The sequence below is a fragment of the Lissotriton vulgaris genome, chromosome 2_1 (genome assembly GCF_964263255.1).
Source record: "Lissotriton vulgaris chromosome 2_1, aLisVul1.2, whole genome shotgun sequence".
In the NCBI taxonomy this organism is placed as follows: domain Eukaryota; kingdom Metazoa; phylum Chordata; class Amphibia; order Caudata; family Salamandridae; genus Lissotriton; species Lissotriton vulgaris.
The window spans coordinates 1,962,651,458-1,962,678,033 of record NC_141687.1 but is presented as its reverse complement, the minus strand read 5'-3'; the positions used below and the strand labels follow the sequence as shown (position 1 = coordinate 1,962,678,033).

The 26,576-nt window shown below is 44.4% G+C and overlaps 1 protein-coding gene across 2 annotated transcripts in view; it reads left to right on the top strand.

The window, feature by feature from the left end:
- The window catches only part of LOC147733566 (aminopeptidase Ey-like), a 259,251-nt gene that overhangs the window by 109,321 nt on the left and 123,354 nt on the right, over positions 1 to 26,576 (top strand). For both annotated transcript variants that reach the window (XM_086958152.1, XM_086958153.1), the window contains exons 8-9: positions 14,511 to 14,576; positions 20,228 to 20,293. In XM_086958152.1, the coding sequence (XP_086814278.1) occupies positions 14,511 to 14,576; positions 20,228 to 20,293 (132 nt within the window). The remainder of the gene's footprint in view (positions 1 to 14,510; positions 14,577 to 20,227; positions 20,294 to 26,576) is intronic.

Below are 26,576 nucleotides of genomic sequence, written 5' to 3'. Positions count from 1 at the left end.
GGATGATAAGTGGATACGTATACCAATTGATTCAGAGTTGTTTTGTTTTTGTTGGCCAGGAGACACTCTTTTAGAGTATAACATGCTCACTTGAGTGAATGTTTTAGGAGCCTGTGTGGATATCCCCTTTCTTTTAATTTCTCAAAAAGGATGACAGCATTCTGAATATAATCATCTTTCAATGTACAATTTCACCTTATCCTTAAAAATTGCCAATAAGGTAGATTTTCTTTGAGGTTGCCTGGGTGGAAACTTGTAAAATATAAGGTGTTGGTTGTATCGGTTGGCTTCCGGTAAAGTGTTGTAGTTCACTGGCCTTTTACAGCCTTGAACTGAATATCTAAAATGCAATCGTTCTGTCATGTTTATCCATGCTGCATTTAATATCTGGTATTCTGTTGTTCTACCAGTATGGAACTGATCAAGGTTTTATTTGTATAACCTTTATTAAGGGTAAAGAAGTGTGAATCACAGCTGAAAGGGAAAAAGAGATTGACATTTCCACTAATGCACTGTACTCGAAGTACGTTTATCTGAGGTGATGGCGCACTCTGAACCATTGGGTTGATGGTGGGGTCCTGTGGTGCCCCGTGTTCTCCAGTAAATGGTATGTGTGTACGCGGGTGGGGCTTCTCTTTGCATCATGTCATATTTCTACTAGGGTGTTGTAGATTCTGTGCATGTAGTGTGCTCCAATAAATACGTTTGTAAGGGGGCCCAAATGTCCTTTGGGCGGGATGAAGGGAAGATCCGTGTAAGTATGTAGTTGCTCTTGGCAGTAGATAAGGTCTTCGAGCAAGTCCTTACATTTTGGCGCCCTCCCTCTTCCCCACCTACAGGGGCTCTATCTCTTAGCAATAAGGAGTGCAAGAGAGGTGTATTTCCGCACTTTGGCAGCAATGGGTTCAGTGTATCCCAATAGTGCGGTCAGGAGGTCTTCGGGAATATGTAATTCCGTCATGTGGTCTAGTACCTTTAGTATCTCCGACCAGAAGCATTAGATGGGCGGGAAATCCCTGGCTATGCGTTTTAAATCTGCACCCTCTCCTCCACAGAGGTCACATTTGTCGTTATCTCGAAGTCGCAGACGGTGCAGACGCACTGGTTTGTAGTAGAGGAGATGTACGTATTTATAGTGTATGATTCTAAATCTGCTGCTAGTGGATATATCTCCTGTTTGCTTGAGGCAAAATAAAACCTAATTTCTCCTCCCATCTGCACTGGGCCAAAGGAGGGTTATACTCTCTGTTAGATTGTACTGTGTGGTACAATAGTTAGAGCACATGTGCGGGGACAGTTTGTTGCAGGAGTGCGTGCATTGGGGGGATAATGAGGGGCTCTTGTGGTAAATCCGGTGAAATAGCTTTCACATTCTGGTGTAGTCTGACATAGTAAAATCGCTCTACGGGGGTGGGATTTATATCGCTAAAAAATGTGTCGCCTGTGTGGAATTATTCTCCGGTGTAGAGCTGTCCCCATGTTTGTAGGGACAGTTTACGGAGGAGCCAGTGGCATCCTCCTTCCTATGTAACTGGGATATCTTGACACCCAGGGAGGGGCAGGAGCGGGGAGTACAACAGTCTGCATTGTGTGGACTTAGCTAGATGGTGTCAGGTGCTGGTGGTACATTGGACAGTAGTGAAGGCGAGGCAACGCAGGACTGCAGGGGTGCTGAGGTAGGCGGTACAGGGGGTAGGGGCCATGTAGCCATCTTCAGTCGCGAGTTGGGGCATGTAAGGGGGGGCTTCATCCGGTATGCTGCAAAATGGGCTTGTGCGCAGCTAAAGTATAACTCCATATCTGGTATTCCAAACCCGCCTGCACAGAATGGGCGCGTTAGCGTGTACCATCATAGCCTAGCCTCTTTCACTCCCCATGGTGAGTCGAATAGGCTGAGTCCTAATGGACGAGAAGAAATGGCAGCTGGGGGCATAGGGAATAATGACAAACAGATATAGAAGCATGGGCAATATAATCATCGTTATGAGGGCAGCTCCGCCTGCATCCCCAACTCGTTGTGGCTTGTACCTCCCTGATTTACGATATAAAGACTTTCCCCAGTCCCTTCCTCCTCCCACAGCAGTGACCCAAACTCACTGTGTACCGCCCCTCCCAATAAATCCCCAGTTCCACCACCCCAAGAGGGAGAGATGTGCTCAACAAATTACCCATTTACAGTAGGAAGATCTTAGGGTTTGCCTGTTGGGTAGCTTTTAGAAGGCGGCCAGTCTCTCCTCGCTTAGACGAGGGTACTTGGGTGGTAACATGTATTTTCATCTCGTCTTTGTGTGGAGAATTGCTTTTTGGTTAGCGGTTTCAACTGGCAGGGTGCCGTTCCCCCCACAATGTATCTTGTTCAATTACATCAAATGTGGGGTGGTTGATCGGAAGGCAACTGGAGAGTTCTAGCAGTGGACTCCTTCCCGCAACAAGCAGAGCTGAGAGGCGACAAGAGTGTCTTGTAGACTGGTGTTATAAACGTCAGTCTAGGGATTGTCCTTGTCCTGACTTTAAGTACCTCTCCCTTCATGGCCTCTCAGACTTGTCTGAGGAGCATGTGTGTGGGATTCTGCATGTCTCCCATTCCGTGAGATAAAGGCGGGAAGGTGCAAGACAGTTCGACATCCGCCTTATGTCTGATGGAGTGTAGGTGAACCCTCTGGTTTTATTCAATGTCAGACGCGCTTCCCCCACCTTCGGGATGGTGTGCATGGGACAACGTGCCTGTAGGTACTTTGGGCAGGGATTTGAGGAAGTCCTGAGCATGTTGCGGGTTCGTGAAGAAATTATGTTTTCCCAAATGTGTTTCCTTGAGGCGGGCTAGGAATTGCATATTATAGGGAATGATTATTTTTTGCAGTTTTTTCTTCACCTGTACGAATTTATGACGTTGGTCTTGAACAGCCATGGTGAAGTTAGGGTATATTGATATCTCCATTACCTCAAGTTTCAGTTGACCTTTTTCCCTGGAGAGGCAAAGGGCAGTGTCTCTGCCCGATAGTTAAGTAACTTGGCTATTATGGGCCTCGGGGGCCCCAGGGGCTAGTCGGTTCGCCAATGAGCGGTGCGCCCTCTCGACGACGAGGACCTGCGAAAAAGCCTCTGTCCCAAAAGGCGCATCTTCCCGGTGGTTGTTGATTCTGATATTCTGAGAAATGTAAGGTTGTTCCTCCTCAAGCATGATTCCAAGTCTTCGTTTTTGGCAGCTATCACCTTCAGGACCTTCTCCATTTCGAGAGTGCGATTTGTAGTGGTGTTGGTGGTGTCCTCCAGATCAGAAATTCGGCGTTCTACTTCCACTATGTGATTGTCTTGCTTCTCCACCCTGTGCGTGTGACCATCCAATCTGGCATTGTTAGAATTGGGGCACTCTGGTTGGCACATGTAGGGACTTGTGAAAAGCAGGTTTCCTCTCCTCCAGTCAGGGCAAGGGAATTACTCTCCCAAAATAACCCCTGCTCACCCTCTAGGCGGCGTGGCGCGAGCAGTCAAGGCTTATTTCAGAGGGGATGTAAGTTAAGCAGTTGTGACCACACACAGTAACCCAGTGACAACACTACACATGGACACCACACAGGTTTTATATAAAAAATAAGTTATACTTTATATATATAGTTACCACAAGACCAATAAACAACAAAAAGAATCCACAGTACTATCAAATTTCAAGAGTTCAGGTTTAAAAAGCTTAATTCAAGGTTCTGTGCGAGTCGGTAGCCTTGTCCGGCCATAGCGTTGCTGAAAAGAACACAGAGTCTAACAAATCCAGCGGACTGCGACAGGTTCGGGCCCACTCAAATGTCGACAGACTCAGTCACAGTACCTTTTCCTTGAGGCGGCCGGCACGGATGTGCGAGCCGGTTCCGGGGTTGGTCGCGGTGTAGAAAAAGAAAGCGTTGCAGGTCACGGTGTTCTCCCAGTTGCGGTGCAGGCTACGGCTCGTTGACGGCGTTGAGACGGAGACGGTGAGCTCAGAGCTTGCAATGTTCGAGGCGGATGTTGCTCGTTGCGGTGATCCAGCTATACGGTGCGGCGACAGAGCCGGAGTCTCGGGAGCTGCCGTCGATCAGCCCGGCCAGCAGTGTGTGTTGGGCAGTGTGTCGCGAAGCGTGCGAGGCGGTGCCCAACTCTGGTGCAGTCACAGGACTCAAAGCCAGCAGCAGTGACGCGTGGGTCAGACCAGTTCAAGTCGGTGTAGCGAGGCGTTGCACGTTGCGGTGTCCTTCCAGTAGCGGTGCAGGCTACGGCTCATTGACGGCGTTGAGCGCAGAGCTTGCGTTGTTCGAAGCGGACGTTGCTCAATGCGCTGCCTACAGGACACCAGGCTGGTCATGAGAGCCGGTCACAGCTCCCTGCCTCAGTAGCCACTGGAAGAGCAGCAATTCACAAAGGCTGGTGAAATCCACTAGTCCTTGGACTTCGGTCAGGGGTCAAGCTCTCTTACAAGCCCTTGGAGATCTTTGCACAAGTTGAAAATTAAAGGTAAAGGCCACAAAGTCCTTTCTCCTCTCTTTGGCAGTCAAGCAACCACTGCAGGCCAATCCCCCAAGCAGCACTTCAGCTTGGGAATAGTCTCTCCTCAGTTTCTTCAGGTTCATTCTCCTCAGCAGAGGTTTTGTCTTGTCATTTCCAGGAGTGATCTAATTTCATGGGCTCAGGGTCCCAATACTTATACCCCAAAATCCTTTGTTTATGAGGTTAGAGGGGCCTGTGCCCAGTTCAAGCCAGTTCTGTAGTACTCTGTTTTCCAGACTTCTCCTTTCCTTTCACCACGCAGGGCAGGCACATCAGACGCCCCACAGGAGGTGGAGCCAGCATTGTGGAAAGCAAGTACAGTCCAGGAGCACTCTGTTGACAGTCTTCCTTCTCTTCTTTCAGTGTGCAGGGCAGAGACATCAGACATACCACAGGGGGGGGCAACATTGTAGAGGGAAGGCCCAGCCCTATTCAGGTCCCAGGTGCAACTCTTCCCTCCCATCTAGATGCAGATCTCCCTATTCACCGCCGGGCTGCCCCAGCCTGTCTCCTGGAATTCCCCAGTCCTGTCACACACAAACCCAGACAAGGAATACACAACCTAGCAGAGGCGGGTTCAAATGGTTAGGCAAGCAAATACCTACTTTCTAAAAGTGGTATTTGCAAACACAGAATATTAAGATAAACCTTACTAAAATATGTATTTTATTATTCTGAGTCCAGGCATACTAAACTCGAATTTCTACCATGTTCTCTGAGTCTGCTAGGATTATAAAGTGTAATAATTCTAACAGCCCATTCTGGCATATGGAGAACAGATAACCGAAAGCGAAAATGGCTGTAATTCACTATTAGGACATGCCACACACATCAGGGCCTGTCCAACCTAATACTTACAACTCACCCTGGCCTTGAGCCTACCAGAGGGGTGACTAATATGAAGACAAGGGAAGGTTTAGGGACTGGCAAGTGGGTGCAATTGCCCAGTCAGCATGACAGTACCAGACTGCACGCATGTTCTGCAATGGTAGACCCTGGACACATTTTACAAGGCAGCTTCTGTGGGTGGCACAACCAGTGCTGCAAGCCCACTAGCAGCATTTGAATCACACGCCCTGGGTACACTTAGTGCACTGTACTAGGGTCTGACAGTAAACCAAACATCCAATCAGGGAACCACTAGATCAGCAGTGGTAAAGTGCCCAGAGTCATAAAATAGCCAACAACAGGTCAGAAAAAATATAGGAGGAAGGCAAAAAGTTCAGGGATGACCCTGCAAAAAGGGTCAAGTCCAACAGGCATTCATGGAATCCATTTTAGATTCGATGGAGTTTAAGCTCGACTGCATCACCAAGAGTATTTCCTTGAGATCAGCAGTGCAGGTGGATGGAGCCTCTTGTTGATCTTCGTCAGGTTCCGTCTGGCATCGGGTCGACTTGCGCGCATCAACGGTGAGTTTTGGCTGCCGCCCGTCTGGCTTCCCCATGTCTGCCGAGTAGGAGGGGGGCGGCGGAGCAGTCGTCCTATGGAGGAGTACTCAATTTGATTGTGTTGGTTGTGTCTCAGGTTCCACCCCGCTGGACGCGTCTCAGTGTGCGAGAGATTGGTAGTGATAGAAGGCTGGCAAAAATTGAATAATAGTTCCCTTGTGTTATGCCCAGAGGTCCTGGGCTTGTAGATCCAGCGTTAGGGAGTCGCAGCCACCCACATAGGCCTCACCGTCAGTTTAAGCCTTCTTCTGTCTGGGCGTTGTCAATGGGGACTGCTGAGTGTATGGAGGAGTAGCGCTGAGTAGGGCCGCTCAGAAGTATCTCTGTGCCAGCAGTGTGGGTTCCCCCACAGGTGCAGGTCCCTGAAGGGTTTCTGTGGCTTCAGCCTTATTTTCCATGCCACCAGGCATGGCAGGCTTAAAATGCTGAGTCGTCCTGATCAACGGCGTATCGGGCGCGTGTGAGCCACTGCGGTGGGCCGCCAGTCCCGGTGGGTTAGGGTGAAACGTCTCTGTGTATAAGCACCCCCAGTATTTTAAAGAGGGGAACAGGGCTCAGTCCAGTGCATCCTGGGTGTGCTTCAGGTGGTGGGGGTAAAGTGAGTTCTGGGGGCGGGTCGCGGCCACGGGGTGCAATTGTAATGGCCTTGTGCGTTTATGGTCAATCTTATATCCCATGGCCAAAGAGGGGAGAGGTTGCGAGGTCCACGGACAGCCCGGATGCGGTACGCTGAGCCGTCGGAGCGTCAGTATAGTCGTCCCCTACCTTGGTAGTGTCCGTAGCAATGTTACGAGTGTAATCTGCACCCGCCAGGGACTACCAGCAGTGTCTCCAGGTCTTAGGAGCTCCCAGATGAGACCGGCCGCTCGCCAGGGCCCCGCAAGTCAGAAAGTGTGCCACAGGCAGGGGGAACAGCACAAGTCTCGAAGCGGTCCCGCAGCCAGCGGCAGGGAAGGGCGGCCCGGCATGGTCCGCTTCTGCCTTGAGGTCCTCCGGTCGTAGATGCAGGCCCACAGTCGTCCGCACTCCGCAGCCCGCTCCAATCACGGCAGGCCGAGTGGGCGGTCGTCGGGCCCCGTCTCCCACAGGCGGCGATGGAGGTCTCAGCAACCCACCCCAAAGCAGGCGGGAAGCTGGCAGCGGCAAACTATGTACTGCAGGTAGGGGTCGTAGGTAAACGATGCCACAGGAGTGACAAGTCCCCGTCCCAGCCTCAGTCGTGATCCAGCACGGCTGCAGCGGAGTCAAGCTACCATCTTGCCTGCTCCACTGGGTAATCAGGAAGTCTGATTATCTCCGGCTACAGGTAGGAGCGATCGCAGCAAGGCAGCTCAGTGAATGCACCAGAGTGTCAGCAATAAAATGCAGTCTTTGTTATATGGATTCTTCGGGAGATGAAGAGAATTTCATGCGCATGGAAGCCCGCAAGAGCCTCACAGAGGTGCTGCCATCTTGCTTGGCGCCCTATAGCGCCCCCCAATCAAGGGTTTGTTCATCCCCCGTCCATGTACACCAAATATCATCTGTGAACCTCAGCCACTTCATCAAATTTTAATATAAAGGATTGATGTTCTAAACTAATTTTTCTTCAAATAAGGCCATATAAAATACTGCCATTTCCGGCACCAACAGAACAACCTATGACAGTCCCTTTAGTCTGAAAAGAAAAATCTACCTCAACATTTTTTTAAAAACATTTTAAGTGCCAAACTTGCCAACTTCAGTATGAATTGTGTGGGAACTCTGTGTGGCCTGGGTCTTGCGTCCAAGTAGAATTCTATGGCCTCTAGACCCTAATGTAGTTGAATTTGAATGGACAAAGAAACCATATCAAATGTAACCAGCAAATACAAGTTGAAATCAAATAGGTGCCCTTCAGTTTCATTAATGAAGTTCATCATAATCCATAGATATGATGGAACCTCATTAATACATGGTTTTAAAAGGTGTCTACATGTTGTGAGATTGATTCAAGGATCAAGTCACACCTGAAATGACAGGTCGTTCTGGGGGATTGTTTTCATCTTTTCATTATTTCGCTGTAAACCTCTTGGTCAAGAATTTATCATTGGCCTTCTTTAATGTAGTTCTCCCTTGACCATACAAGTACTGCTCCCCCTTAATCCACCTGTTTGATGACAATTGTTATGTAATTTTTAAGATCTTGCAAAGTTTTTTGGTGATTTTTTGTTATATTATTTTTGCTGAAATCGTCTGTCTTATTTTGAGCTGGCTGATAGCCGATAATACTACTTGTTCAAACACAGTTCTTTTAGAATAATATTTAATGGTGGTCCATAAGTTGATTTGTTTCGTAGGCCCTTTTGGTTCCTCTGCTTGATGGTATTCATGGTTAGAAAAAATACTTTTAAGTGAATGTTCCTAAAGAATTCCAAAGCCTTCGTTTTTCGGCATACAAAGTCGATGTGTATTGAGGAAATAAAGGATAGTCCAAATTCAAGGAGGGAATTCTCTTCTATTGTTAAGCTCTTAGATGACAAGTTTACATTGATGATTTTATTGGTTCTTGTAAAACTGACATCTTGTACGCATTTCCCATGTCTGATTTTTCGTTGGCCTCTCGCTAAAAAAGAACGGTGTATTTTTATGTTTGAATTTTGATTTAAAGATACTCCACAACTGTCTGATTCACCAATTGGCTGCAAAGATGAAGTTTCTTAGAATGGAATACATTTTTTCTTATATTTTCCTTGATATCCGGTATTGCCCTTCTTAATTCTTCTCAAGTGTAGAAACCTTCTTTAAGATAAGGCTAAACTATCTCAATATTGAATGTCTCTTATTCTCTTGTTCAAGTGGTGTGTGTTTTTGCTTTATAGTATAATCCTTGAATTCATTTATTTCTTTTTCAACCTTCATAAGTAGTGTTTTAGCTTCTAAAATTGTTTGATTGTCGTTTATGGCTTGATGTAGTGCAAGAATTCAATCAAGTTGTTTTTGACATACAGCTAGATTCATCAAGCTAAATTGCCCTCGCAAAGGGCCAGATTCTGAGAATCTGGCCCTTTGTGAGTGCAATTATTGCATTTGGGATTCATCATCCCAAATGCAAAAATCGCTATTTGTGATATCGCATATTTGCGAGGAATTGGATTTAAGGAATCTCTATTAGAGATTCCTTAAATGCAATTCATTAACCAATTTGAAATTGCGAATTCGCAATATTTGGTCGCTATTTACCACGAAGTCTGACTTCGTGGTAAATAGCGAAAAAATAGAAAAAAGCACTTTCGTGCATTTTTCTCTGTTGCATGTTACACACACACATGTCCTTTGGACATGTGTGTGCGCAACACCTGTGTAAATTTGCATTTCAGGGGTGCTACAGGGTGTCCTTTGGACACACCTGGCACCCTTGAAATTGCAATCTTATTTGCGATTAGCTAATTGCTAATCGCAAATAAGGAATACTCCCCATTCATTCCTATGGCCTTTAGGCCCATAGGAATGAATGGGGAGTATTCCTTATTTGCGATTAGCAATTTGCTAATCACAAATAAGGAAGATGTAGGAATCGCAATTTTTTTTGCAATTCCTACATGAATCCCGTTTTGCAAGTCCTTAATAGCGATTCCTTATGAATCGCTATTAAAGACTCGCAAAACGGGTCTTTGATGAATCTAGCTGATAGTCTTTGTGCTGCTTCTATTGAATGAACCATCCAATCACGGCTACATTTAGTTCCTGTATAGCTGAATCATTTCCGATAGTCCGGGTCTTCAGTGAAAATGAAGGGCACCTTTTGCACTTGAAGGCCCCAAGGAATTGTTGCTGCTTTTCTCTCCCGTTATAAAAAAAGACATTGGTGGCTGGCGAAAATCAATAAATGGAGCAAAAAATAAGGAACGCGCTTATGATTAGATTTACATTAACAATAATCGGTGTACGTTACAAGCGGCAGTGGATGCAACTCCTAAAAAAACAGAGTGATTCGACATTTAAATCTGTAAGTCACAAAGATCAACACAATTTCCGCCAAAAGATTATATAAAGCACTGCTCATAATCACAAGTTCATGGTTCTTTCAATCACTTTAGCATTTTCTACAATTTAACAACAAACTGTGGAAATCTACAAGAGAGGTAAAATTAGGTAAACAAATAACTGGCTTGGAGTTATCCTTCCTTGTTCAGAAAAGGTTCTAAAACAATATTTTTCCTTTTATAATTTTTGTCGCACTACCAAGTCAAGCGTTTAAGAAATTGTGAACCTTGCTGCATTAGGGAGTAGGTGAAACTTCATCAACTTAATTCAGGCAACCCTGAAAGGCACATAAGGGGCCTATACTTTGATTGAAATAATCGGTTGCTACAATCCATTGCCTATGTTTAATTCTTAAGAGGTTTTGATCAGTGGAATATAATACCAAAACTCCAGCATTCAGAAGCTGTTGACTGCTATATTATTCATGTTCAATCAGAGGAGAAATGTTTGTATGTTTATTATTTAGTGTATATTTAGGGCCTTATTCTGATGTGGTTAGGAAAGCATTCCCACCTATGGCCTGATTCTGATGCGGTTAGGAAGGACTCCTAATGGCATTTGCCCCTTCCAAATCAGATCAGGAACATGTCTTCCCGACCCAGGGCCCAATTATGATGCTGTTAGAAACATATGTTCCCATTGAAGTCAATGGGAGTCTAACCAAATCGAATGTGGAAGCATCCGGATGCATCGTACTCCGTAGGTTGGACTCTCCCAATCCAAGTGGGTCGGAAACCATTTCCAAACCGATACGGTCGGGAAGCTTTCCAACCCGCATCAGAATCAGGCCCTTAGTGTTTAATGTGCAATTGTGTGGGCTAAAAACTATACAGAATTCTTTGGTCATGTTGTCCAATGAATATGGACAGTGAATATGTATAATGTTTGTGAGTTTTTGCTTTATAGTATAATCCTTGAATTCATTTATTTCTTTTTCAACCTTCATAAGTAGTGTTTTAGCTTCTAAAATTGTTTGATTGTCGTTTATGGCTTGATGTAGTGCAAGAATTCAATCAAGTTGTTTTTGACATACAGCTAGATTCATCAAGCTAAATTGCCCTCGCTAAGGGCCAGATTCTGAGAATCTGGCCCTTTGTGAGTGCAATTATTGCATTTGGGATTCATCATCCCAAATGCAAAAATCGCTATTTGTGAAATCGCATATTTGCGAGGAATTGGATTTAAGGAATCTCTATTAGAGATTCCTTAAATGCAATTCATTAACCAATTTGAAATTGCGAATTCGCAATATTTGGTCGCTATTTACCACGAAGTCTGACTTCGTGGTAAATAGCGAAAAAATAGAAAAAAGCACTTTCGTGCATTTTTCTCTGTTGCATGTTACACACACACATGTCCTTTGGACATGTGTGTGCGCAACACCTGTGTAAATTTGCATTTCAGGGGTGCTACAGGGTGTCCTTTGGACACACCTGGCACCCTTGAAATCGCAATCTTATTTGCGATTAGCTAATTGCTAATCGCAAATAAGGAATACTCCCCATTCATTCCTATGGCCTTTAGGCCCATAGGAATGAATGGGGAGTATTCCTTATTTGCGATTAGCAATTTGCTAATCACAAATAAGGAAGATGTAGGAATCGCAATTTTTTTTGCAATTCCTACATGAATCCCGTTTTGCAAGTCCTTAATAGCGATTCCTTATGAATCGCTATTAAAGACTCGCAAAACGGGTCTTTGATGAATCTAGCTGATAGTCTTTGTGCTGCTTCTATTGAATGAACCATCCAATCACGGCTACATTTAGTTCCTGTATAGCTGAATCATTTCCGATAGTCCGGGTCTTCAGTGAAAATGAAGGGCACCTTTTGCACTTGAAGGCCCCAAGGAATTGTTGCTGCTTTTCTCTCCCGTTATAAAAAAAGACATTGGTGGCTGGCGAAAATCAATAAATGGAGCAAAAAATAAGGAACGCGCTTATGATTAGATTTACATTAACAATAATCGGTGTACGTTACAAGCGGCAGTGGATGCAACTCCTAAAAAAACAGAGTGATTCGACATTTAAATCTGTAAGTCACAAAGATCAACACAATTTCCGCCAAAAGATTATATAAAGCACTGCTCATAATCACAAGTTCATGGTTCTTTCAATCACTTTAGCATTTTCTACAATTTAACAACAAACTGTGGAAATCTACAAGAGAGGTAAAATTAGGTAAACAAATAACTGGCTTGGAGTTATCCTTCCTTGTTCAGAAAAGGTTCTAAAACAATATTTTTCCTTTTATAATTTTTGTCGCACTACCAAGTCAAGCGTTTAAGAAATTGTGAACCTTGCTGCATTAGGGAGTAGGTGAAACTTCATCAACTTAATTCAGGCAACCCTGAAAGGCACATAAGGGGCCTATACTTTGATTGAAATAATCGGTTGCTACAATCCATTGCCTATGTTTAATTCTTAAGAGGTTTTGATCAGTGGAATATAATACCAAAACTCCAGCATTCAGAAGCTGTTGACTGCTATATTATTCATGTTCAATCAGAGGAGAAATGTTTGTATGTTTATTATTTAGTGTATATTTAGGGCCTTATTCTGATGTGGTTAGGAAAGCATTCCCACCTATGGCCTGATTCTGATGCGGTTAGGAAGGACTCCTAATGGCATTTGCCCCTTCCAAATCAGATCAGGAACGTGTCTTCCCGACCCAGGGCCCAATTATGATGCTGTTAGAAACATATGTTCCCATTGAAGTCAATGGGAGTCTAACCAAATCGAATGTGGAAGCATCCGGATGCATCGTACTCCGTAGGTTGGACTCTCCCAATCCAAGTGGGTCGGAAACCATTTCCAAACCGATACGGTCGGGAAGCTTTCCAACCCGCATCAGAATCAGGCCCTTAGTGTTTAATGTGCAATTGTGTGGGCTAAAAACTATACAGAATTCTTTGGTCATGTTGTCCAATGAATATGGACAGTGAATATGTATAATGTTTGTGAGCGAGCCAGAGGTCCAGTAAATCACAAATATGGTCAAGCTAATTACAATTCTTGATATGTTTCAAACGCATTGTTGACTAAATATTTATCAGCAAAGGTGTTCAATTACTGTCGCAACTTTAATAATAGTGGCATTTTCAAACTTGTAATGAAAAATGTGACTTTACCATTGAAGAGGGTTTATTATTTCAATTTCATAGGTTCCAAACGTGACATATGTGCCTGCTCCCAATTAGGAATTACAGTTTATTAACTGTAATATGAAATCCCCAATGTTATACTATAGGGGGGATAGGCCTCACAGTAGTGGAAAATGAATTTTGGAGTTTTTCACTATCAACATATGTAACACTTAAAAAAACATGTCCAGTCTTTTAATTACACATTAGCATGTCCTATGGGCTACTTATGGCCTATTTTAGCGGTGATGTATATGTACCAATAGGGGAGTTGAAGGCTTGTCAAGTAGGTTTACATGCTAAAATGACATGGCAGTGTAATACTGAATTCAGGTTGCCATGGCAGGCCTGGGATATGTTTTAGAGTGCTACTAGATTGGCTCAATAAGTGCTGCAGGCTCACTGATAGCATTGAATGTGCATGCCACTCTTCAAGGGACTTATAAGTAAATTAAATATTCCAATTAAAAATGCCAATCAAATCATGTTTAGGGGAGTGAGCAAAAGCATGTTAGAACTGGTTAGCAGTGGTAAAGTGCACAGAGTCCTAATGCCAACAAAAATTAAGTGCAGTAAAAACTGAGTTAGGTAGGCAAAGAATTTGGGGGAAGACCACCCTAACTCTGACAGGTCTAACATTCAACATCTTGTACCTCTCTGTATTCAAGTAGAATTACTTGTTGGCTTCACGTTGGAAAGAAGTACAGACAATATTTACATCTATATACAATGTTTGTCTCAGAGACAGCATCCTGGATTATAATGAAGAGCAATCTTTCATATTTGTTACAGTATGTGTGTCAGTGCACCTAGTGCCCATCATTAGTGTAAGGGGAATGCTAAGAAAAGAGAACACAAGGGGTTTGCAAAGTTATAATTCCACTGGAAAAGTTTTGAAAAGGTAAGAACTTCCCAGCTTAATGAAGTTATACATGTATATTCTTTGGAAAACGTTACCTGTGAGCAAAAATTTCAACAATTTGGAAATTTGTAGAGTAATTTACATGCTAATATTTTTTTCATAAAACTACTTTTGGAAGATGCTTTGCAACCATTTTTAAATCTTTTTTGATGAACCTGCAATATTTTTATAGGCTTCACAAAGTTTGCTGAGAAACATCTTTGTGAGTTGGACTACTTGCAGAAACCCATTGACTCTACGTAAGAAGGCAATATTCATATTTATTTGCCTGGTTCATTAATGATAAATGGACAAGGTAGCACTACGGTGTGTAGTCCTCCTTTCTCTGTAGACATACCAGAGAGTTGTCATGAGTCAATTGAATTGCATGTAAAGAAGTTAAAACCCATTATCTGCAAAGATAGCAAAGCGCAAGCAAAGGTATAACGATTTCTTTAGTGGCCCCTCATGCTTTGTCGTATTTGCCCTTTCCACAGGGAGCTTCGGTTATTCGAATGCTGTCAGAGTTCTTGTCAGAGCCGGTGTTTGTGCAAGGACTGAACGTAAGTAAATATTGATCACTGGCCAATTAAAGAACGCTCTTCAGCTTACTAAAAGAATGTGCTTTGTGGATTAAACAATTATTGTAAACATTGCTACTTAATCACGTTAGACTACTAATCACGTTAGACTGATAATCACGTTAGTTTCAGGTTTTAATAATAATAATAATAATAAGAGATTTGTAAAGCGCCTGGCTGCACAACTGTGTATCCCTGCGCTAATTGCCTACAAAACTCTCCGAGAAATGATAAGGGACGGTCAGAGAAGACAGTTATTAAGGAAACAGATGAGTTTTAAGTTTAGCTCTAAAAAGAGTCTCTGAGGGTTCCATTCTAAGATGAGTAGGCAGAGCTCAGCTGTTCCAATGCAAACTCTTCACTTTGATTCGTTTCCCATTTGACCCTATTACCTCTTTCTTTATCAATCTAATTTTAATGAAAACATCCTGGTTTCCACCGGTGCGTCCCATTTGGTTATTCTATTCTATTCTACTCTAATCTATCCCTCTCTTTAAGATCTAATAAACAACTGCAAATTCTATGATGCTTTAAAGCCTGAAACGAAAATTCTTCACCTTGAGAAAAGCAAGAGTTTTTACCACTGTCCTAAACTGAAAATGTTTCTCCGAATTCTCCCCCTTCCTGAGCAGGACTAGATCATTCTACAAAAATGACGGGCACCTAAAAACAAAAAAAACAAAAAACCGGCTGCTTTCTGTATATGTGTCTATAAGCTAAATAATGTGACGTGTGAGGATGCAGTCAATGCTCTTTTGAGGTATAAAATCGCTCCTTATGCCTAGGAATGCCATAAGCCCGAAGGAGCGCTCCCAAGGAGTGCTTGCATTCCAAACATCACAGGCAGGGGGAGAGAGGGTGACAGTCGAAGCTCACTCTGTATATGTTAATGAATTGATAACAATAGGTCCCTAAGACAGCTGCGCTGTCCAGCCTTAACAGTAAAACTAAAACTGAGCTGCTTTCTTTGCACTGGCACTTGAATGTGCACAACAATACTGTCATGATAGCAACAAGGTGATACATTGTTTTCTTTTTAAAGGCCAGTGCAATGTCATGTATTGAATTCTGAGCCAGACTTAACATCTTAAGGTGACTCTTATTAAACAATGGAGGGCACAGATATTTCGGGATATACGTTTCGTAGGGTGGACTCCTAGCACTAGGAAGGGAGCAGCAAGAACTGCAGTTGCGACAGAAGAAACACTGGAAAAAACAAGATACAAGTTGTCACATTCCGTGGATGATCTTAACATGCCAAAGTGTCTCTTAGCCAACCCTCGTGGTTTAGAGCTAGACAGATCTGTCTGAGACTAGAAGTTGAAAATAACTGAGATGGCCTTATCAGCGAGGTAAATACACTTGAGGGCTTGAGGAGTTTTAAGGACCAGCGTGAGCTAACTCCCCACCAATTAATGTCACTCACGAAAAGAGCCACGGGTCTGGATAAAGAGGAGGTCAGTTATCTGTTTAGAGGAGGAACGTCATGCAAAATGAGGGGATTCCCTTTTCAGGACGGTTTCCCTAACACACCAGAGGTGTCATGCTTCATGATGGGGGTGCCTCCTCACACAAAAGTTCTAGTCTTCCTGTGGGCTGCAACCCCCTCTCTACGAGGGAGGAGCTCAGGGATGTTTTTGTTGAATCAGGCAGGGTATACTAAACCCCAATGTGGGCTGCTGTGTGTGTGTGTGTGTGTGTGGGTGGGTGTGTGTGTGAGAGAGAGAGAAACAGGGTGCAGTGCTGTAATGTGAGTGGAAAAAACTGGCTACAGGGTTAGCTATAGTGTAACTTTATTCAGCTACCCGTTGTCAGGATTAAAAACAGTGAGGAGCTGATGACACAAGTGCCAATCATTAGAGACAAATGTGTAGCTAGACCAACATATTTCGGCCAAGGTGACCTAAATAGTATGGCGGCCTTCTTCAGGGACAGTTTGTTCAGCTACTGCGGAAATTCAGTGTAAATACGTGAAAAAACATGGAAAACACATGAATAAATCAAAAAAGTTTGATACTGAACCAGTAATCTGACTGTTCAGTATGGACTGCATACAACCACATTGGGTTGCGCAATTCACTACATCTGTCCAGGCGTATTAGCCACGTGGTACGTGCACCATAACCACGAATCTGTGGATCCCAGTCAGGCAAGAACTTCCGGGACAGGAAAAAAAGCGAGGTGTCAGCACGACCTCATGGCCTAATTAAATGGCAGGATTCAGCACCTGTTTTACTAATGGGGTATATTAGCTGTTTTCAAGGCCAAAACATTTTTGCCAAAACTGTTTGTAGCCACCAACGGTATTCTGTTCTGCTTTGCCTCATCTCAGTGTCAGCCATTAGCTGACCCTCCACTTGACTATAGCCAACAAGCATACCTGAAAGCTCTTACATAGTTTAAGTTTAAGTTTAAAATTATTTATAAAGCGCACGTACACCTGGCGGCTTCATGGCGCTATAAGGTACTGAGCCCAAGAGGGCAGAAATCAAAGGAGCAGTTTATGGGGAAAAAGCTTGAGAAAAGAGAAAAGTTTTTTAAGCCTTACGGAAGAGTTGGTATTGAGGGCAAGATCTGAGGTGGGCCGGGAGAGAGTTCCAAAAAGCGGGGGCGAGTGTGGAAAATTTCGTGCCACCCCACTTTTTGCATTTAAAGCGAGGAACTGTGAGCAGTTGTTGGGCAGATGAGCGGAGCTACCTGACAGGGACGTAGGGTTTAATTTCAGAAGAGATAAAAGCAGGGGCTACGCCGGCCCGGGCCTGAAAGGTGATGCAGCCCAGCTTGAACTGGGCTCGTTCGCGGATAGAGAGCCAGTGAAGGGATTTGAGGAGGGGAGTGACGTGATGGGATTTGGCCAAGTTGAAGACCAGGCGAGCCGCCTGGTTTTGGACCAGCTGGAGTTGTCGCATGCTGTAGGCGGGCATGCCACAGTAAAGGGCATTGTCATAGTCCAGGCGAGAGGTTACCATTGCCAGGACTATGAGCTTAAGGGCAGAGAAAGAAAAAAAGCGGGAAACTTTGCGAATGGTACGAAGTGAAAGAAAAAAAGAGGACACCACAGAGCTAACTTGGCAGTGAAGAGTGAGTTGATCAATTAGTTTGAAACCGAGGGTTTTAACAGATGAAGAGGGTGGGGGAGGACCCAGGGAGGGGGGCCAGAGGAGAGGGGTCCAGGGACTGGAGCAACCACCTGTCAGAACCAGCTCAGTTTTGTGGGGGTTTAGCTTCAGGTGGTTGTAGTTCATCCAGTCCTGGATAAAAAGCATCACCGTTTGGAAGTTAGACATGGACTCGGGGGATGTGGATAAAGAGAAAATGAGCTGGAGGTCATCCGCATAATTGTAGACGGAGACCTCCGTCTGTTGAAGGGCAAAAATGAGGGGGGCAATGTACAAATTAAATAACAGCAGGGAGAGGGAGGAGCCCTGGGGGACTCCGCAATGAACTACACAGAAGTCTGCCAAATAGTCACCCAGGCGTACCGCCTGGCTGCGGTCCCTCAGGAAGGAGGACAGCCAGACCAAGGCCAAACTCCCAATCCCCGCCGCCCTGACACGGGACAGTAAGATGGAATGGTCAACCGTGTCGAAGGTGGCGGAGAGATAGAGGAGGACCAGGGCCTGGGGGTGGTTGGTGTCCATGCCCTCTCTGAGGTTGTCAAGGACCGATAACACTACGGACTCCGTGGAGGGTGCGGGGCAGAAGCCAGCCTGACGGGGGGCTAATACCCTTTTCTCCTCCACAGAGGTGCCAAGCGCTTTGGTCACATGGTGCTCTAGTACCTTGCCCAGAAAGGGCAGCAAAGAGATGGGGCGATAGTTTTCAAGAATTAAAGGGTCGGCACCGGGTTTTTTAAGAATGGGAAGGATGATGGCCGATTTGAGAGATGGAATGACAGTGCCCCATTGTGGAAATATGGTGGTGAAAGTAGGAGTCTTCTTCTCTGAATGTTCAAAAATGACAAGTGATGAACCTAGGACTCCTGTCTACCTATGAATGTTTCCAATGTCTATATCGACAATTCTCAAGAAATGCAGCATCAGCTACCATGTGTGCATCGATGAAACCCATAATCACCAAGGAAAAACTTAGGATTGAGGAAAATGCCAAATTGTCACAAAATACTCTACTATTATTTGTGAATTAGATGTCATTGATATTGCTTCAATAAAGCTAAAACACTAATCATGTTATTAGACTCTAGATGCCATAATGCACACCTCTTTTACTGGAAACCTCAGATGGATATTTGCCAGACAAATTTATCATACAAGTAAACAATATGACCAAAAAGTCTGCTTAGAGATGATTGTTGTCTTTGTGAGACATTCCTAGTCTCTTTGGCTCATCACCTAGTATCCCAGTTGTCATCTAATGAAAAGACTAGAGCAATGAAGTCTATGGAAGCCTGTCACTGAAACGGTGAGCACACTCTAGAGCGTGTAACTGTAAAGCTTACATCTTCCTTGGCGTAAGAATTGACTATAACATAGCTGCATTAATGTCACAGGCACCCAATCAGGAAGAAGGTTGAATTGATTTGCCAGTCCAAGATCAAAGTCTGAAGTCAAGGAGCTTTTGATCATCTTAAAGTAGCTACGAGTAGAAACAAGCTTTGTAATCCAGATTGCGAAACAGGCCAGGAAGAGATGAAGAGCTGATGTCCTCACGAATATCTCAGGATATTGACGTTCTGAAGCCTTACCGATTATTATTAAGCAGATTTTCTCCACTTTACCCACAAAGAAGTCTAAGGGGCAGATTTACAAGCCCCTTGTGATACTTTTGCACCACAGTTACGTCACTTTTTGGGATGCATCTGTGGTGTAGACAATGCACCAGGTTGCAGCCAATTTACAACGTGGCGCATCTAGGGAGGTGCGTCACCTTGTAAAACCTGCACCACATTATACCTGCATCAGGTATAATGTATGTAGGGTGGGCATTCCCACGGTGTTAAGCCTCGTAGAAGTGGGGCAGTGAAATCTACAAGATTTCACTGAACCACTTCTAGGATGCCACTGCGTCAAAACCTTATGCCTTCTTAGAGCAGGCATAAGGAGTGGTGCAGTGTATTAAGTATAGGCCTCCCTCAAGCATTGCTGGAGCTGTGTCATGCTTGCGACACAACTCCAGCAATGCGTGACTTTTGCGCCGACAGATACGTCAGAATTTCTGGCGCATCTGTCAATCCTTGCACCATGGTGCGCCATACTGTAATTAAGACGTATCAATGCTAGCTCAAAGATTTTTTGCCAAGCACAAGAAAATGTACGCATCGCTGCTCTAACACATAGATGCTTCGGTTTCTTGTAAATAAGCCCCTAAATGTTTTTCACATCCATAGCCCTGGAAGATCTTTCATCGTAACTTCTATTCCATCTTTCTGCAACTGCTCCCATTTTTCTTGATTATCTGTCCTTGGAAACCTAAAGCTTTACTTTCAAATCAAAGGGGCAAAATAGGCAAAAGCAAACATAAATTCATTAATTGTGTCTTTAGAAGTAGAACATTATGTCTCGAAAATGTATTCATACACTAACGCAGAAACTACTTTGGAAAACAATTTCAGTGATTCACGTGACTACGAAGTGTTTGCATGAAAATAAACATATATATTTATTCTTTTACAGTCTTATCTTACCGCATTTGCATATAATAACACCGACTACAATGACCTGTGGTTCCATTTACAAACGGTATGTGTATCACTTTTGTTTGGATAATATTCCATGCTCTTTAACTATTGCAATATTACTTACTTGTTACTTAGTCTCGACAGATTTAGTATTCCACTTGATTAGAATATTCAACAGGCAGCATCACCAACAAAAAAATTATTCAATGCCTCGGCAGTCTACTGTATGTTGCCATCTTTCTAGAGTAAATTAGCGTTATGGCTCTTTCTTTTGCTAATTACAAACTCCGCCCTCAGCTGACTACACATTTACAGTACAGCACACACAATTTTGGGCAGTGACCAAAAGTTGCACGGTTCTGGAAGACTGCACACTCTACAAGTGTGCTGTAATACCTCAGTAGAACCTTGCAAGTAGAGAATTAGAGGTTAGCCCTCCCCCCCTTCCCCCCATTCCCCCAACCCCTCAGAATGTAGAAGAACTTTCCTGTTCTGGGAGTGTAACTCGCAAATGTATCATGTGCCCTGAGTAGTGGTGGTTAATGTTATTTGCGAAGAAGCTGGGAGGGCATAGAGAGGGAGGGGAGTTGGGAGATTGGGAAAGGTGCCCTGGTGGTGGTCGGGGGCAGGGGGTTTACTTGCATCCTCCTTGCCTAGGGGAGCAGGGACAGAGGCTTGGCTACTTTTGCAGCCAAAGTGTCAATCGATATTATCAATCAATTTTACTGGCCGGTAAAATGGCGTATGCTGTAGCCACACACCCCGCAAAATCTGGGTGCAGGAACACCAGCCTACTTTGGATAGGGCCCTTCCTTATGGTTATTATTGCAGTAGTTTATCCAACATTTAGGCAATATCTTCGGTTATATTTCACTAAGCGTGCTTCATGCAAGATACCAGTGGTGACATTTCACAGGTCAATTTGCCCTGAGTTCAGTCGATTTAGAATGTTTCACAGCCTTAGTCCAGATATTAAGCCACATTTCCTATGTTATTTCAATTTCTACCATATGTCTGTGTCTATCGGCAGTTTCTTGACCAGTGATTTAAATATGAAGGAGGCAAGGTCTGATATTAGGTGTCTAATCATGGAGTCTTTCAGTATCCTAACTTTCAAAGGTAGATTTGCAGTGTTAATTATACAGATGTAATGAATTGATTTAGAATAAATACTTATTTGAGAAACCCTTTGAAAGCCAGTTGTCATACATTATTTGGGTAATGTTTGCCCAGTTTCATCATTAAGAGAACAGTTTTATCATTAAGAGTGCAGTTTTATCATTAAGAGAGCAAATGGGGAGAGTCTGATTTATGTATGCATGTTTATGATGTTTCTATATTGCACACCTAACCAAAAGGCAGGGGAGCAGTGTAGATGGTCAAAGACAATTTAAAGGCAGAAAGTCAACAAGTAATAGGAGTGAAAGCTGGGTTGTGATGCAGTATTGTTTATAGAGGTGAACTTTCAGAGCTTTCCTAAAGGGGGGCAGCTTTGGGGAAGTCCTGATGCATACAGGGATATTTTTCAAGATCCTGTGTGCTTAGTGGGAAAAAGGACTGTTGTGTAGGTTTTTCTATTTAACACTTTTTTGTCTGAAGTCTGATGGTGTCCCAGCTACAGGTGTGCTAAGAGCTACAAGAGATAGTGGGCTTGCATCCAAGAAAACGGTTATACAGGTTGCGATGGCTTTTTAAATGGTGCAGCTGGTTTTGAAAATGAAGACAGTAAGGGGAGGGAATGGAGTACCACCTGTATGGGGGTCATGTGATCATATTTCTTCAGGACCAGATGTGCTGCTGCATGTAGGATCCCCCGAAGGGGTGCCAGTGTGGAGTATGGCATTGGCACCATCCGGATGCAGGAGTAGTACTTCTAGAACAGCAGCTCTGAAGTTGCTTAAGGAGGAAAAAGTTTATCTTGATTTAGACAAAATAATTGTACCAGGCTGTTTTTGATGTTTTGCAATGTAATCCTTGAGGGTGAGGTTAGGGTCCAGGATGAAACCAAGTGACTTGGCATCCGGTGAAAGCTAAGGTTAGCAGCCATCAATGTTCATGTCATTGAGCCAGGTTTCAACTGTATCTTCTTCGGTGTTACTCGCAAATAATAGGAATTCTGTCTTGGTGGGGTTGAGCTTCATATAGGTGCTGGACATCCAGGTCTGTATGATGTGAAGGCAGAGGAGACTTTCCAGTAGAGTTATGCATTGTATCATTGGCCTATTGGTGAATGTTGATGTTATTTCCTGTGAATAGAACACTAAGCGGCTCCATGTAAATGTTGAGGATGACAGGAGACAGACTGGAACCCTGCGGGACTTTGTGTGAACTGGAGGTGCTCACATGAGCAAACTGATGTCAATTGGAAAGGTAGGAGAAGAACCAGTGAAGGACATGGCAGTAAATCCAATTTGAGACTCCAGGTTGAGATGAGAGTAAGGTGATCAACTGTGTTGAAGGCAGCTGAGAGGTACAGTCATATCAGTAGTAATGGGTAATCTTCATCTGTGGCCAAGAGGGCATCATCTACAAAGTATAGGGCAGAGTCTCCTTGCTGCAGGGTGATATGAAACCAGATTTGTAGTCATGCAGGAGATGGTTAGCTTTGATGTTACCTTGGAGTTTAAAATAAACGAATTCTTCAATTATCTTACACATAAAGGGTAGGTGAGTGATGGGCTAGTAGTTGGCGAGGTCATCTGAGTCAAGTGTACGTTTCTCATGAAGTTGGAGGATCTGGCGTGTCTGGAGATCTTCAGGGAAGAAATCTTGGGTTAGGGAGGCATTGTCAATTAAAAGTAGGGGTAAGAGAGTGTCGCCTTGGGAGAGCTTTGATGAAGGACGATTATAAGACATGTTCATAAAAATTGGCTTTGAAGGAGTGGAGTATGTCAACAAGATCTGCGAGAGATAGGGCTTTGAAGACTGACCATTGCAGTACTCTGCAGAAATGTGCACTGGTAAGAGATGAAGCAGGACTGGTGTTTTGATGTGCTGTGGGATCTTATGTATTTTTTCACTAAATAAGTGATTGATGGCATTGTACGTGTCTTTGGAGTGTGGAACAGTTGGGTCCGACGGTAGGTTTATGCAATGCATGATGCTTGCATTGAACAGCATTTTACTGTTGCTTCATTTGTGGTTTTAGTACAGCACTTTGCATTTGATTGCTTTGATGAGTGGTCTACATGTTTCATGGAGCGGGAACCATATCCAGAGGTCCTCAAGAGTTCTATTTTTCTTCCATTTTGTTTCCAGTCTGTAGTGGGTTTATTTATTGTCAGCAACATCTTTAGAGTACCACAGTGCTGAAGAGTTTGCCTTGTAATTGCTTCATGTAATTATGGCGTGAATGTTCACAAAGCTTTCCTAAAAATTGTTGAAGGTGTTTAGAAGGATGTTGACATCAGACTTGATAGGGTGAGAGATGAGTTCAGGCATTGGAAAATCTATGGAGAAGTCTTTGAAAGATCTGGAGGTTTCATCTTCTGTTTTGTATTGACCTTCATTTGTTGGTAGGACATTAAGCAAAGATATAGCCATGGCAAAGTGGTAGTTTCAGTCCAGGGATATTGGTGGTTTGCACTGGGTTGTTGGTGATGTTTAGAAGACAGGAGAAAAGAGAAAAAAGAATACATTCACAATTTGCTTAATGCTGACTCACAATACAATTCTGAGGATTTCTATTTGATAAGTGAAACTGTGCTATTTGCCACTGTTAAAGCTAGACACCCTAGTTAGACTAGTGCCCACCGTATTTTGAGCTTTCTACAAGCCCTCTGGAGATTTCTGTGCCTTCAGAGGAGACTCTGTAATGGAGGCTCCCGCGATGGCACTGAACGTTTGAAGAACAGCCATCATGTTTTAGGCGGCTGTTCAGCAAGCGTTTTCGTTTTTCAAAAGCAAACTCCTTAAACGGGAGCTACTTTTTGAAAAAAAAAAACTCATGACCCTGTGCGTTTTTATTTTTCTGTTGGGGTATCTTTGGTTGCTCCAAACTGAACATTATAACATTAGACCATCCTATTGAAATACGGTGCTTCACCCACGCCAACATTTATAGCTCTTTCAGGCAACAATGTGTAGTTTCTGATGGCATAACTTGCTTAGGTACCACCTTCGTAAAAATGATGACTTGAGCATGTGGACCATCAGTTTAGCAGTCCTAGTACTCCGCCACACAGTACTGTCTCTGCCAAGCTCTCAATCAACACCCATGTCTGTTTCAACTCCATAGATTTTGTGTCATGACTAATATAAACCACTCTGCTATAAGTTTTGTTTGATCAGCTTCCAGGGAGCCGAAGTATTATCTGTTAAACAACATATCCTGCATGATAATTGTTTGGTAGTATTAGAAATGGGATTTCTGGTTGGCTAAGGCTTGCATCAAAGCCAGGCAGAAACCACCACTCTAGTCAGGGCTGGGGAGTTACACGCCAAAGATAACCCCTGCTCACCCCCTTGGTAGCTTGCCACGAGCCGTCAGGCTTATCCCGGAGGCCATGTGTAAAGCATCTGCACACGCACACAGCAACAACATCCCAGGCACACTACAAAAGGAACTCCACACCATGTTATGTAAAAAATAACCTTTGTATTCTCATAACACATTAGAATAGTACTCACACAATATACACTGTGCCAACTGGCAATGGGCAATATTTACAAGGAAATTATTTACACCTGACAGGGTCACATGGATCACTGTCAGAACCATCACAAAGCAAACTTGGTAAAAGTAAAATAGATCATAAATGTTTAACCAGTAAATACTGGTAAACACTGTACTTCGCATCAGCCTGTCACATAAACTACATTATGCACAGTCTCACATCAGGTGTGAATTACCTTCTGCGCCAACCTCACCAGCATAAACACATTATCAAATCATCTCTCAAGTCTAAACACATTAGACCCTAACCTCCTAAGTATAACTCACATTAGGGGCATACATCACACAGTGAAACATAATCTAACTAGCATAAACACATGATATGCAAAACAAGCTCATAATCATAAACAATATTTAGAGGTATCAAACAGGGTGCGTAAAACATACTAAATGCATTACATTTCCTAGCACCACATCACATTAGCACATAAATCACATTAGGGCCTGGCGCCCTATAAATCTACCAGTCCCTCTGGCCAACTGGCCATCTCAGAAAAGGAGGACTCAAATGCAATGTGTCCAGAATGTCAGGGCGCGCTGCCACAGCAGCGGAATCCAATTGCGCCACTGTGCAAACCTATACGTGGCAGCTGGCACTAGGTGCTGCGCAGCTGTGCAGGGATGGGACAAAGGAGTGCATCTCACTCCTAACTTACAATCCATGTCCCCCAAAGAAACAAATGGCCTAAACGTTGCAGCTGCCCACTACTTGCTGGGAAACTGGGCATCTCCACATGAGGCTTAGCACCTCTGTGCCACTTCTGTCCCTCTCAGGGACTCTCTAGTAACTGCAAAAACGTGGGCACCACTGTGCCACACCACGGGGGCAGACATGGGCCCCTCTGGGCCCTCTAGGAAATAATTGTGCCCATCGTTGAAGACCCCAGGCTAAGAAGATAATTATGCCCCCACACGTGGCAGCATGGGCACCACTGGCCGTTGCGACCCCCAGTAGGGCCCTTAAACAAAATATGCCCCCTTTATTGGAGCAGCCCTTTGCCATCCGGGGCCGCTATGGACTGCCGTCAGGGAAAGGGGCGGGCAACTCTGGCCCTCGGGCCCCCACGGGGGCCTGTTATTCACCACGAAGAAACTGCCCCCAAACATTGGAGAGGCCCGCTGCTAGAGGGAGCCGCTCAGACTCGGGCCTTCTACCAGCATCATTACTCAGAACCACCATGGAGCCCCACTCACCGGCTTCTCGTGGGTCACGGTGCTGCTCCTCTCTGCTGCGGGACTGGCCTCACTCCTCCCGTTCTCTGTGGTGTAGGGAATCAGCGCGGCATATGGGGGCTCTCGGTGCACTTCCCCTCTCCTCTCCTCTGCACAGTCCAGCACGGGGTGAGCTCCCACCTGGATTCTCTTTTGTACGCTGCCTCCTCTCTAGACCTGGGTCTCAGCTCCACAGGGCTCTCCCTTTCACACGGGAACCCTGCGTCTCATCACCGGACTTCCTCTCCGGCTTGTGATTGGCCCCACCCCTGTCCCAGGCAAGGCTTGCCTGACTTCCGGGTCATGCAGAGCGCTCCCCGGGGGGTCTTCTTTATCGGCTCGGGCCGCAGCGATGAAACACGGGGTGGGCTCCCGCCTCCATCATAGAATAAAAACCGCCATGAGGGGTAGGCTCCCTCCTCATTGGAATACCAAGCAGGGTGGGCTCCTGCCATTA